Source organism: Cyanistes caeruleus, chromosome 11, assembly GCF_971803275.1.
Source record: "Cyanistes caeruleus chromosome 11, bCyaCae1.hap1.1, whole genome shotgun sequence".
Lineage (NCBI taxonomy): Eukaryota > Metazoa > Chordata > Aves > Passeriformes > Paridae > Cyanistes > Cyanistes caeruleus.
This window is the reverse complement of record NC_141711.1, coordinates 18,443,786-18,457,040: the sequence shown is the minus strand read 5'-3', so window position 1 is coordinate 18,457,040 and position 13,255 is coordinate 18,443,786. Positions and strand designations below refer to the sequence as shown.

Sequence of the window (13,255 nt, the reverse complement as noted above, 5' to 3'; positions counted from 1 at the left end):
AGCTTCAGACTGAAAGAGATTAGGGTTAGATGAGGTATGGGGCAGGAATTGTTCCCTGTGAGGGTGGGCAGGCCCTGGCACAGGTGCCCAGAGCAGCTGGGGCTGCCCCTGGATCCCTGGCAGTGCCCAAGGCCAGGCTGGAAGGGGCTGGGAGCTCCTGGGACAGTGAGAGGTGTCCCTGCCATGGCAGGGGGTTGAACTTGGTGATTTTTAAGGTCCTTTCCACCCCAAACCATTCCATGCTACTTTGGGGCTAAAACTCACAAAGGTTGCCACTGCTCAAATATGAGTTCTCTTCTTGTAAAAGGGAGAGGTCTCCCACACATTTTGTTCAAGTCCCTCATCAGAGATATGTGAGCTTCTATTACTTTTTGTTTATGCTACAAAACTCTAAAAGTCTCTAATCTGACAGTTGTCTTTTACAGTCCTGCAATGTATAGAAGAGGATTTTTAAGTGTTAAAGCTGAAAAATGTTTCCCAGCTTTGATATTTCCAGGACATAGAACGTTCTATACCTGTTCTCTAAGAAAATATTGCACCATTCTTTGCATTCTCAGTGTCAAAAGATAACAAACACACAAGATAACACACGAGAGAAACCTTGCAAACCAGTACAAGAAATGCAGTAATAAATTGGCTGAAGAATTAACAACACTTGTTTTAGGTTCATTTGGTTGAAGGATAGTTTTTCTTTTTACCTTGATCTATATAAAATACGTTTATCTTAAGTAAAAAAAAAAAAATGAGAATTTCACAAAGTAAGCTGCCAGCCTTTTGGTTTCACAGTTTTATATTTAGCATTCAGCACAGATATTTTTTCAAGTTTATCAGTATCATTTTCCAAGTTATCATATAAGTAGATAAGGCAGTGGAGAGTATCTCAAATCTTTAATATCTTGTGTACTCTGGTTCTTTCAAAACAACTTGTTCCTTCTCAGCTTTTCTTTTCCACCTCAGAGTTATGAAATCTGGATCTGCCTCTCCCAAATTAGACAGCAATTAACTCAGATTAGGCAGCCACAGGGAAATGCTTCACCTTCCTGACAGGTATTTTGGCATGGGAAAGCTCCTGGCACATCAAGCATCCACAGAGGATTCTGGTGCATGGAGTTGGAATAGTGCATTTTCAGAATTCAGTAGCATCTGCTCAAGTTTTGAGTCAGAAACTGGATATTTGCACAGCATACCTGGATACAATTGTGTATGAGATATTCAAACCAGTAAATTTTCACAGAAACAAATGAATATTGATTGCATAAAGTGCAATGAGAGAAAGAAAGATGTGAGTTAAGGAAATGTCTTTAGATAAAACTTAACTTTGCTTTGTCACAGAAATAGAGGATGTCTAAAAGGTCTCAATCCTTTTCTCCTAAACTGGTGGGGAATCTGTGCAGCACTGGCCCCAGGGTGTGTTCAGTTTTTTAAAGAGGAGCTCAGTGATGAGGTTCACAAGGTAAATGTGGGCTGGGTTTGACAACTGCAAGGATAAAAGTGCACCAAAATATAACATAAGAAGGGCTCTGTACAGGGGCACTGCTCAGTGGCATGATTTCATTGTCCTTTCAGCCCCTCAGAATGCCCTGAGGGCAGAGGCTGGCCCAGGGGAAGAGGGAACTTTGCTCCCTGAGTTCCTGGCTGGACACATCCCCACGGACGAGGCTCCTCAAAAGGCTCCTTGTTTGGGTGCTGTTTGTTGTTGGGTTTTTTAAAGCCAAGTGTCTTGGAAACTGCTCCAAATCAAGGTGGGAACATGAAGGAACGTTCCTCAATAGATTGGGGCTGTCCTGCATCTTCCCAGATCATGAAATAACGCAAGTAGTACCCCAGGACATTCCTTTCAACAATGTGTTGGCAACTGTTAATCCTCTTTCTATCCAAGAGCCTGGTCCAGCTCCTCACATTTTATTAAAGGTGCTCTTTCCCAGGAAAATCCAGTGTTGCCATGGCCAATAAATGGTGTGTGAGCTTTCAGAATGTTTGTTTTCAAATTTGGGTGGAAAGGTTGCTTTTCAGTTATCTCATAACAGCCCCCCCTCTCTGGCAATTCCAACAATTCCTCACAGATGCACCAGATTGAAATGTGTTTCAGTACTTTCTCAAAAAACTTAGTCCCATCTCCAGGGACATCCTGCCAAAATCATCTCCCAGTGGGATTTTATCTGTGTGAATTTTGCACATGCACTGATGTGATTTGAGAGAACAGAGGTAACCCCTGGGTGTCCCTGGCATGTGGGAAGCACAAGGTCCTTGCATGAGGTCTAATTTTTTCCTGGGTTTGTTATTTCATGTGGGCTGAAAATATGCTGAAATTTTTCTTTATAGGTTCCTGACTATCCGTGTTTATTTTCTTTTTAATCCACATTTATATTTGGATTCTAGTGAGATTTAAGCCAGGTTTACAATATTTGTTACTCGAAGTAGAATCCATCTACACTGCAGTAATTTTGTCATGATTTTGTTCAGCCCAGCTTCACAGACCCTTGTGACCAAACCTCAGCATTTCTGACAGCCACCCTTTGGAGATGTGCCCTATTATTCCACCCAAATTTATCTTTTATTCATTAGATTCCTGGAACTTTCACCACTTTTATTCTGTGTTACTTACAGGAAGAAATGTAAGAATCTTCACGAACATTTAGCCAATTTAAATGTGTGTGATCAGAGGCTTCAGGCACAGCGTGAGACACCACAAACCCACTCTGGCTGGGGTTTAATATTCTACTTACAAGCAAGATATGATGTGGAGAATTAATATTTTTCTATTTGGAGAATTAAAACCTTGCTCTGGCTCGAATTAACCTTTGATTCCAAACTCCCCCCATGGCAGTGGAGTTTGTTTCCCTCAATATCCTGCTCAAGAAGCTCAAATGCCACCAGTCCCTTGGCTTCTCTCCCAGGCTCTGTGTGGGTTCAAGGGGCTGAAGTGCTGAGTATTTTTATACAACAAAACACCAACCCCCTCAAAAAGCTACAACAGCAAAACAAGCTCAGTACCTGCAATAAATACTTTCAAACTCTCATCAATTTCTGTTTTCAATGAGATCCAACAGTAATTAATGGTTTGTGTCTTCAGGAGAAATCTTTCTCACAGCAAAGTTTTGCACAGCCTGAAGTTGTTGCCAGCAAATTCTACTTAAACTGGCTTGCACCAAGCAGGGATTTGATGTTCTGGAGTAATTCAAAAGGTTACCTGCAGTTGTACTGCCAACTACAATGGTCTCCCAGCTTCTGGGGCTTTTATCTATCAAGGAATGTCGTTGATAATCATTCCTTCAAATAAAGAAGTGGCAGCAGTGAATTCTAGTGAGATATTTCAATGAAATATCTGTTATTTCTCATTTGATTTAAAGGGGCTTAAAAGATGCTGAGCTTTAGCAAGTCTTGATATACAGGATAAAAGTATTTATTTCTTTTCACCCAAGTGTGATGTAAAGCAGCTGAGCTATAGATTCACTATAGAACTTTTCTTCAAATGTTTGCTCCTTCAAACCAGAGAGGAGCACATTCAGTGCTGATTGTCCTGCTTGTTTCTGTATTTTGTGCATGAAGAATTGAGGAGAACAAGGCAGTGCAGGCTCTTGAAGGTAAGAGAAGAGGAGGAAGGTCTAGAGGAAGCTACACAACTTTCTTTTGTTGTTGTTTTCAGTCATTTATGGCAGCTTTTAGGTAGAAGCTGCACTGCTGAGGAGCAAAGAGCTGTGATCTGAGCCCTAAATATCAACCTCGATTCTCAGACGCAGGGGATAATCTTATATTTTCAAAACACTTCCCCTTTTCCTGTTATTTCAGTTGAATAATAAAAGAATAGGGATAGATAGCACTGAACTGGGGCTTTGTGAGAAGAATTTCATATTCTGGTCGCTCCCTCCCTTCAAAACTTCATCCACTGCTGCTGTTCCAGATGTTTCCAGCAGCAGAATTGAGGTCTGGCTTTAGGGAGAGCTGTGAGGGATTTCCCCTCCTTGGATCCACCCTTTGCACACATTTTATGTTATAGTTTAATTATCATTTCTGGACTTGTGGCTGCTCCCTTTCTGAGGGAAACACCAGCCCTTTGTTCTGCTGGAACAAAGGAACTCCAAATGGATTTTGGGGTAATTAAATCCTCATTATGGTGCTGACAGTTCCCGTTGATTGGCACCACGTGTCTGTTCCAAACAGGACCCGCAGGGATAATTAATTGTGGCGAGCCCATTAATTTGCCATTTGCTTTGTATGACATTTTACACAAGTATCAGGCCAAAAGCCCTGCCTGGGCACAGGAGGTGTCTCTGCTCCTTGGGATTTCCCAGAGCATCCAGAGAACTCTGAGCTCTGACTTGCTGCTCCCAGGAATTGGTTGCTTTTAAAAATCTTCATCTCAAGCCTCCAATAAAAATGATGTTCTTAAGGCAAAGGCATCTTTGGGTGTGCGAAATATTTCAATCAGGAGAGATAACAATTATTTATGAAGTTGTTTTGCAGATAGAGAAGAACAGTGTAGGAATGGAAATGACCTGCACACCCATTTGGAAAAGGAGCCTTACTCACATTTAGGTTCACATGTACATAAATAAATCCAAATAACTGTAAAAACCCAGTTTGATTAAAACATAAGGAATTTTTTTTCATTTTTATTTTACAGTGAAAATACAGCTAAATAAAAAGGTTTCAATTTCTCTATTACTGTGGCTCAAATGTAAATATTTTGTCTGAGTTTCATCTTAAAAATGTACTGTATTAAAAGGCCTTTTATTATTTATTGCCATAAATTTTTTATTCCTTTTTAAAATCATATAATGCAAATTTTTGTCCTGGTTCTCTTGCAATTAATTCCTCTTAAATCATATTATGCCAATTTTTGTCCTGATTCTCTTGCAATTAATTCCTCTTCGGGGTGATCTAAGAATTCAAGAATTTGATTTGGGTTTTGAATGAGAATTTGTAAGGAGGGTGGAATTCATCCTTGGTAAAATTCCACGTTCATCTGTCAGAGAGCTTAGAGGAACTTGAATTTTAAGGATGTATTTCATCACCTCTCTGTGTATTTATGTCTCAGTGATGTTTTTTTGCAGGCATCAATTATGTCCTTCCTCTTCTTGATTAAAATAACCCTTCATTAAAAGCCACCTCTCTTCATTTGGATGTGTTTTGATGACAGAACTTGAGGCACTTTGCAGGTCTTGGCTAGCTGAGGGTGCTTCTTGCTGGATCACTTCTCTCCCAAATTAGCTGCTGGTAAATTTGAAGGATAAAGATTTGAGGAATACAGATTTGAAGAATACAGATTTGAAGAATACAGATTTGAAGAATACAGATTTGAAGAACAAAACCAATTCCTAGATGGGGAGGAAATATGGATGAGCTGGCAGTAATTTTACATTTAAGCAGATAATACTAAAAGAGTTTCTATTGACTTCCTGCCCCTTTTTTAATTTTTTTTTTGACTGGGAAGATCTATCTGTATTAACTGAGAAATATGGAGATAAATTCTGGGCTTTGGGGTTTTAATTGTTTAATTTACCCTGTTAATTCTGCCATTCCCCAGCTAAAGAGGGAATTTTAAACACACATTTTCTGCATGGCTGCATCCATCAGGAGAAGCAGCTGCAGCTCTGGAGGTGAAACCTGCCCAGGTGCTGCAGGATCTGTGCAGGCACCTGGAAAACCTGGCCATGGTTCAATATTTTCATTTTCCCTCCCTGGCTCCAGCTGTTGGCATCTCCAGCCTCCCACTCCATCACTACAGGAATTTCCCTTCATCCTCAGCTGCTGTGGGTGACAGCAGAGACAGAGCAGATTCCTCTTTTTCATTTTTAAATTTCATTTTATTTCATTCAAATGTTTATATTTCATATAAATATTATATTTTTATTACAGATTTATTCTGTATCATTTATCTACTATATTTTATTGGCTGGAATTACAGGATCAGACTTTATATCCCTGAATTTATTGCCATGGACAATAACTGAACCAAACACAACAGGAAGAATTATTTTATATATTTAACTGTAATTTGCTTGGATTAATTTAATACTAAACCTTTCTATTAAATTATAATTAAACTATGTGTATACCTATGTATATTCATTATATAATCAATTGAAACCAGTGAAAATCAATTAATTCATTGTCACTCACAATGTGGAGGGAGAGGAGCATAAATCTGAGGTTGTAATAATTTATAATTTATATTAACTTGAAATACAGATTTCAAAGAAATCTCTGCTCAGGGTGTTGAGGGTTAAAATCTTTTATGTGAATATCTTTATGTGTGCATCTGTTGCTTTAAGTTGCTTCAAAATGTTGAGGTTTTGAAAAGAAATATTTTAATGTTATAGTTCCAATTACAAAAGGAAATTCCTGAAAATTAAGGTTAACAGGTAAAAATAAAGGTTAGATTTTTTTTCAGGAAAAACAAAACAAATTGAAAAAAACCCATTTATTTAGGAATTTTTTATTTTTGGCTCATGTGTGTTGGTAACTAATTCAAATAATTTCTTCACCTTTGACTTTAAGGAAAAGTTGTTCTAAAATGAAAATTTTATCGCTGACCTGAAAAAGTGAAACATTTGTTCATTTATAACAGATCCAAAATACTGGGAATATTCTGGTTTTTTCTTTTGACTTCCTTTCTACCTTAGCACAGGTTATTTTCAGTAATGAATAATGGGGAGCCCTTGAATCAAATTAATTTGGTTTTAACCCATTGTTTCACCAGTAATACTGGTTTTCTTCAATATTTTCTTATTTTGTTTGTAATTAATTCATTTTTTTCCCAGTATTTCATATGTAGTCCCTGTTTTATTCAATATTATATATATTTTTGTAATTAATTCAGTTTGATACTGGTTTTTCATAGGTAATGCTGGTTTTCTTTTTCAATACCACCATCTTTTATTTTTAATAATTTAATTTTATTCCGGTGCTTCATATATAATGTTGGTTTTTTTCGATATTATCATCTTTTCTTTTTGTATTTAATTCAGTTTTATCCCAGTATTACACATGTAGTGCTGTTTCAGCTCAATTTTTGTTTGTAATTAATTCAGCTTTATTCCAATATTTCATATGCAATGTTGATTTCTTCAATATCATAACCTTTCTTTAAAATTAATCTAGTTTTATCCCAGTATATCACAGGTAGCGATATTTTAGCTCAATATTATAATTTTTTTGTAATTAATTAAATTTTATTCTGGTTTTTTTATATGTAATGCTGTTGTCTTCAATATTATCATCTTTTTGTTGTAATTATTCAGTTTTATCCCAGTATTTCAGATGTTTTAGCTCAATATTATAATTTTTTTGGTGATGAACTCAGCTTTATCCCAGTATTTCATATGCAACATTGTTCACTTCAACACCATCATCTTCTTTGAAAATTAATTCAGTTTTATCCCAGTATTTCATATGCAAAGTTGTTTTCTTAAATATTTTCCTTTATATAATTTTTTTTTTTTTTGTCATTAATTCAGTTTTATCCCAATATTTTACATGCAGTGCCTTTTTAACTCAATATTATAATTTTTTCCCTTCTGTTTTTTCCATGAAAGACGAAGGGTGCTGGCAATTTCCGATGGGATTGAGCACATTGGGAATCTGCGCTGGGAGCTCGCCCTGTGCCTCCTGGCTGCTTGGACAATTTGTTATTTCTGCATCTGGAAAGGGACCAAATCCACTGGAAAGGTGAGGCTGAAATTCTGTGCAGCAGCTGGAATGAGTGCTCCAAAATATTTATATTTATATTTATATTTATATTTATATTTATATTTATATTTATATTTATATTTATATTTATATTTATATTTATATTTATATTTATATATTTATTTTATATTTATATTATTTATATTTATATTATTTATATTTATATTTATTTTATATTTATATTTATTTTATATTCATTTTATATTTATTTTTATATTTTTTTATATCTATATTTATATTTTTATTTTTTATATTTATTTTATATTTTCACTTATTTTTATATTTATTTTATATTTCTGTTTATTTTCTATTTCTATTCATTTTATATTTATTTTGATATTTATTTTATATCTATATTTATATTTTTATTTTTTATATTTATTTTATATTTTTATATTTATATTTTTATACTTTTATTTATATTTTTATATTTATATTGATTTCCATCAGAACATCTGAATTTCACACTTGGGAGGTATATAAATAGCAAAATTAATTGTAATTAAGAATTGTTTGGTTTTTTTTTTTTCTTTGTTCTTTTTTGGTTTTGTGATGTGATTTTTTCCTGATTCTGTTAGGCTGGGTGGTTTTGCTTGATGTTTATTAATTTAGCAATGAGCTTTACTGGCCAGTCCTTGAACTCTGAAACCAGATTGTGTTGATTTCTATGCATAAATTCTGCAAAATTTGGATTTTGCCCTGAACTATCAGGAGGCAAAACTCTCAGTCCTACAAAAGAGTTTCTGAGAGTTTTGATGCACATGAAAAGAGAATTTAAAGATACAGATTGAACAGCAAGAGGAGAAATAATGAAAGCACTCAGAGAGGGCTTTATTTCTTTATTTATTTGCTGTATTTATATTTATTTATTTAATGATTTATTTATATTTAATGATTTAAATTGTATTGATTTATTTATTTATTATCAAGATGGGAATATTATGGGGAAAATTAAAAATATTTAGCGTTTTTTTGAGTGGATTCCAGTCATCCCTGGGAGCAGGGAGAGGGAGCAGTGGGATGAGGGAGAGGCTGCCCTGGTATCAGCCACAGCTCTGAGTAGAATCTATGAATTATCAACTTCACTGAGAGGGGAAAGGAGCCACAGATCTGGAGGGAGCATCTTAAAAAAGCCCTGGTTTCTCATGTTGGAACTGAAGGAAACCACAAACAACATTGGTGCATTCAAACATTCAATTTTCAAATGTTTCTTACATAGTTTGGGTTGTGGTTGGGTTTTTATTCCTTTTGTTGTTGTTTCTGTTTTAGTGACCTCTGTTTATAAATGAAATATTTGAAACGCAGTGGATTTTTTGATATTTAAAAAACTCCAGGGTGTCACCTGCACACGTCTTTTATCCTCTCACCATTTTGGGCTGCTCCTCATTTCTGGTTTGCGTGTGTTCCGCTCAGTCTGGCGCCGCATTTCCCACGGAGGCATGGCCACACTGAGATCCCTGCAGCCCCGCTGCCATCGAGGCACCGCGGGGAAAGCGCTGAGAAACCCTGCCCAGGGCTGAGAGGAATGGTTTAGAGCAGGGGAAAATCCTAAAGAGGGGAATCTGGAGAAGCCAAAGGGATCCATAGGAACGAGGGGACAAATGTCCTCGCCTCTTTGGCGCGAGCGCTCCGGGGAGCTGCACGAGCGCTTTGGAGCCCTCTGAGGGGCTGCAGCTGGTGGAGGAGAAATGAAACTGAGCAAAACTGGGTGTTTTTAGTCCATCAGAAGGGATGTGTGAGGATGGGAATGTATTCTGGGGTGGTGTGATCTGCCCCAGGAGAGCAGGGAAGAGCACACGTGTGCGCACACACGCGAGGCCGGGCCGAACGCGCTCCCACGAAGAGCAGCAGGAGCAATCCTGGCCCAGGAGGGGCTGAAGTGGCTTCAGAAAGGATTTATTTCACATTCCTGGAGTTTACATCCAGGATTTTATTGTTCTTTCATTCTTTTAGTTTATACCACTTCCCCAGAACCAGATCTTGAGCTTTAAAGGTGGATAACCTGTCTGACCTTTGTTTTTTTTAATTCTTCTGATAGCTTAGCTAAACCCTCAGGTTTAGGTAGGTGGAATAAATTGATTTTATTCCAGTGGGATTTTGATAACCACCTCTCTGATGAGGGCAGTCTGAGATAGAACAGCTTGTCTTGGGCACGTGAAATGGGATAATAAACTTTTCAAGAAGCAGAAATAACTTTTAGTCTTGCAACAGAAGTGCAAAGAAAAGGGAATTATTACCCAATATTCAGCTTTATAGGTCTCAAGCTTAAAATATTTAAATCAGGGTTCTGTAAGAGGCAGACTCATTATATATTTGCACCATTTAAATCAGTTTGCCATGAGCAGCAGCTCTGTTTCCAGACTCCTGAGGAATTCCTCAGGGCTGATAAATTCCCCCATTTCTCAGGGGACTGTGCCATCCATGAATCTGCCTTTCCAGAGGCTCCATGGCTCTCAGTAAGGATCTGTCCTAGCCAATATTATTTATTTTTCCAGCTCTGTTTCTGCGCTGCAGGTTTTTTTTCCCTGGGCATACATTTACTGCTTATTAATTTATTAATTTCCTTTTTATTCAATATTCTTCCACTTGCCACTTTTTCCAGCCTAATCTCTGGAAATCTGAGAATTTCCAGAGTCCCTGGAATTTCCAGACTCTCTGGAAATCTGGGCCGTGGCACTGCCTTCCCAGAGCAGCAATCTTCCCAGCTTAAAAAACAAAGGCAGCACTCAGGTGTTGGGGATGCTGCAAAGGGATTAAATGTTCTGAAATATTAATGATGTAGCAGATTTCTGGGCTGAAGTTTGCATCTCAAATCTATTGACATTTCTAGAATTCATATTTAAGCTCGTCCATAAGCCTTCCCACTAAATTGAATTTATGACATTCCCATTTCCAGGAAATATTTAAAATTTACTTCTGGGTTTTTTATTATAATAATATACCCATGTGTTAAATTTATGATATAATTTAATTGGATGGAATATTTTCAATGAATACCTTTATTCAAAGGAAAAAACTTCTCAAAATTTTATCACCTCTGGAACTTTTTTAAAGGGAGGTGTCTGGGGGACAGGATCATGGAGAGAAAGAGGACAGGGGAAACAGAGTTGAGATGGAGAAGGTGAGGAGAGGCTTCCTCTGCACACCCTTGTGCTTTGTGAAATATTCAGGAGGTTGGTTCACCCTTTTCCTCTTTTTTACTCTGCATTCTAATGCACAGTGAAAAAAGAATCCAAGCCTTAAAAGCTGTTATAAAATAACCCAGTCATTCTCCAACCAGCACTACCACAGATCATCAATATTTAATATTTCAGGATATTAAATATATTAAGACTAACATAAAGTTTAACTCCAGAGGAAGTGCTTATTACACTGTTAACAGGATGTTCCAAACTTTTCCATTACTGTTCTTGAAATTCATCACTTTCTCACAAAGCATTTCCATTTCCCATTCTAACAGATGTGAAATAGCAGGATAAATCCAGGTGATTCTGGCAGCTTCCAGCTGAAATAGATTTGTGCCCTTTCAGAGGTTCTTGTCCTTAATTATTCAAGCTTTTCTTGCCCTGAATTATCCAATCTTAGATCTGAAGATACCTGTGTGCCAGCTTTCACATTTTAAATGTTGCAAATATGCAAAATGCAGGATCTTTCAAGAGAAACTCAAAACCAGAAGGAGAAAAATATGCCAATGCAGTGTTACCTTGATTTGATGTGTATTGTGAAATTTGTTTGATGATATCCCATCTCCATCTCATGGAGAAGAGTTTTCAGTAGCTGAGATCAAATGCTTCCAAAAATGAGGAAAGAACTCTCTAGAAGACTGAAGAAAGTTAATTTTTTTGACATTTAAATTGTCATTCCAGTCTCTGATCATTAGGTTTGGTTCAGTATCTGATTTTTCCACACTACTTTTGATTTCTGGTTATGACAATTCTGAGTTTTTCTATAATGTACATAGAGCTGCTGAGTTTTCCTAATTTTTTGATTTTCCTATTTCATTAATGAAATCTACAGGTAGAAGGGAACCTGTTATTTTATGGATCTTGATTGTCCATTCATTAATTTAACTAAATGCTCTTGTGCTTTAAACTTTGAGAGAGCAACACCAGTAGTTGCCAATGTATTTTTTCCTAAACTACATGCTGAAGGGAGTAACCCTAATGTTTTCCTTTTCATTTATTTATTTTTAATTTATTTTCATGGGAGTTTTGGCAAACAAAGCATTCCACTGAGCTCAGCCGTGTCCCGCTGCATCTTCTGCCCAATTCCTTTTAAAGGAGGAGCCTGCTGGACTCGAAGTTATAGAAAAGCATTTTAAGGCTTCTTTCCTCTTCTTTCCTGAATTTTTGGGTGCATCAGCACATCCCTGTCTTGTGCTGACGTCCCTAGGCTGAAACCCTGGCAGGGACCTGGAGCTGTAAAACTGTAAAGGTTGGGATGTCTCTGGTGAAACTTTTCGGTTTTAAAGAAGGTTCAGCACTGAACTTGGAACTGTTGTCTTGGTGTTTGGCTGCATCTTAGAAACCTCCAAGGTCAGGGATTCCTCAGGTCTTGGGAAAACCTCTTCCAGTGCTTAATTTCCCTCGTGATGAGTCATTAATCAATTATTTCCTACATGGGGGTTCATGACAATATTTAATTTTGTAACAAATGATTTAATTTTTATCACCTTGTTACATTTCTGTTATCCAGCCCGGAGCAAAGCCCATTTTTTGTATTATTTGTGTCACTACAGAGCGTGGGTTTGAGTGTCTCCAGCTATTGATTTGAAAAGATTTCTGTATTAATAATCTAAAATAATAGACTCAAGTTAAAAACCAATCCAGCTTTCCTGCCTGGGCATCTTGAGTGGGAATGAGAGCTAATCAGCATTGATGTTCTTCAGAATTTTGTGCTGTAGATGAGGAAAAGTTGAATCTAAAGTATTAAAAACCCCCACAACCTTGCTATCATTTTAATTTATTGATATTAGAGCATTTTACCCCACCCACAGCACATTAATTAAACTGTAGATGAGATTTTTGTCATGTTATGACTCAACACCAAGCCAGAATTTTCTGATGTGAAGTGTTAAAAGAATATTTTTCCTCCAGGATTTTTATTGAGTATTAGAATATCACACTGATTGTATGAACACTGGGACCAATTCTCATAAATTCTGGGTCTTTTTGAAGGGGTTCTTGTTAACATCATGAAAATATTCTTTTGCCACAGCTAAACTCAAACGTTTCTCGTGCAGTGATTTTTACTTCTCCACTAGTTACTGGTTAATAAGTGATGAGAAATCCTCCTCATTGTGCAGAACCAGCTGCAGGAGAGAAAAACCCCACAGGAATCCATTCTTCAACATTTGCTGGAACTGTTCTACATACCATAATCACTGAATATTATTCTGTCTGATTCTGATTTCTGAATATTTTGATACTTTCCTCCTCTTTGTGCTCAGTTCCCTGAGTTTCCACTTCTTGCTGACGTTGGAAGGTGTTGAATTTAAGCTGCCTCTCGATGTGATTTATTTCAGAGCTGCCCCAGGAGCAGAGGCTCGTACATCCCAAGGTGA

General features: G+C 36.9%; 1 protein-coding gene across 1 annotated transcript in view; it reads left to right on the top strand.

Annotated features, from left to right (window-relative positions):
• Positions 1–13,255, top strand: part of SLC6A11 (solute carrier family 6 member 11) — an 86,020-nt gene that overhangs the window by 14,268 nt on the left and 58,497 nt on the right. Inside the window, exon 5 of the mRNA XM_086845264.1 lies at positions 7,539–7,671. Coding sequence (XP_086701390.1) covers positions 7,539–7,671 — 133 coding nt within the window. The remainder of the gene's footprint in view (positions 1–7,538; positions 7,672–13,255) is intronic.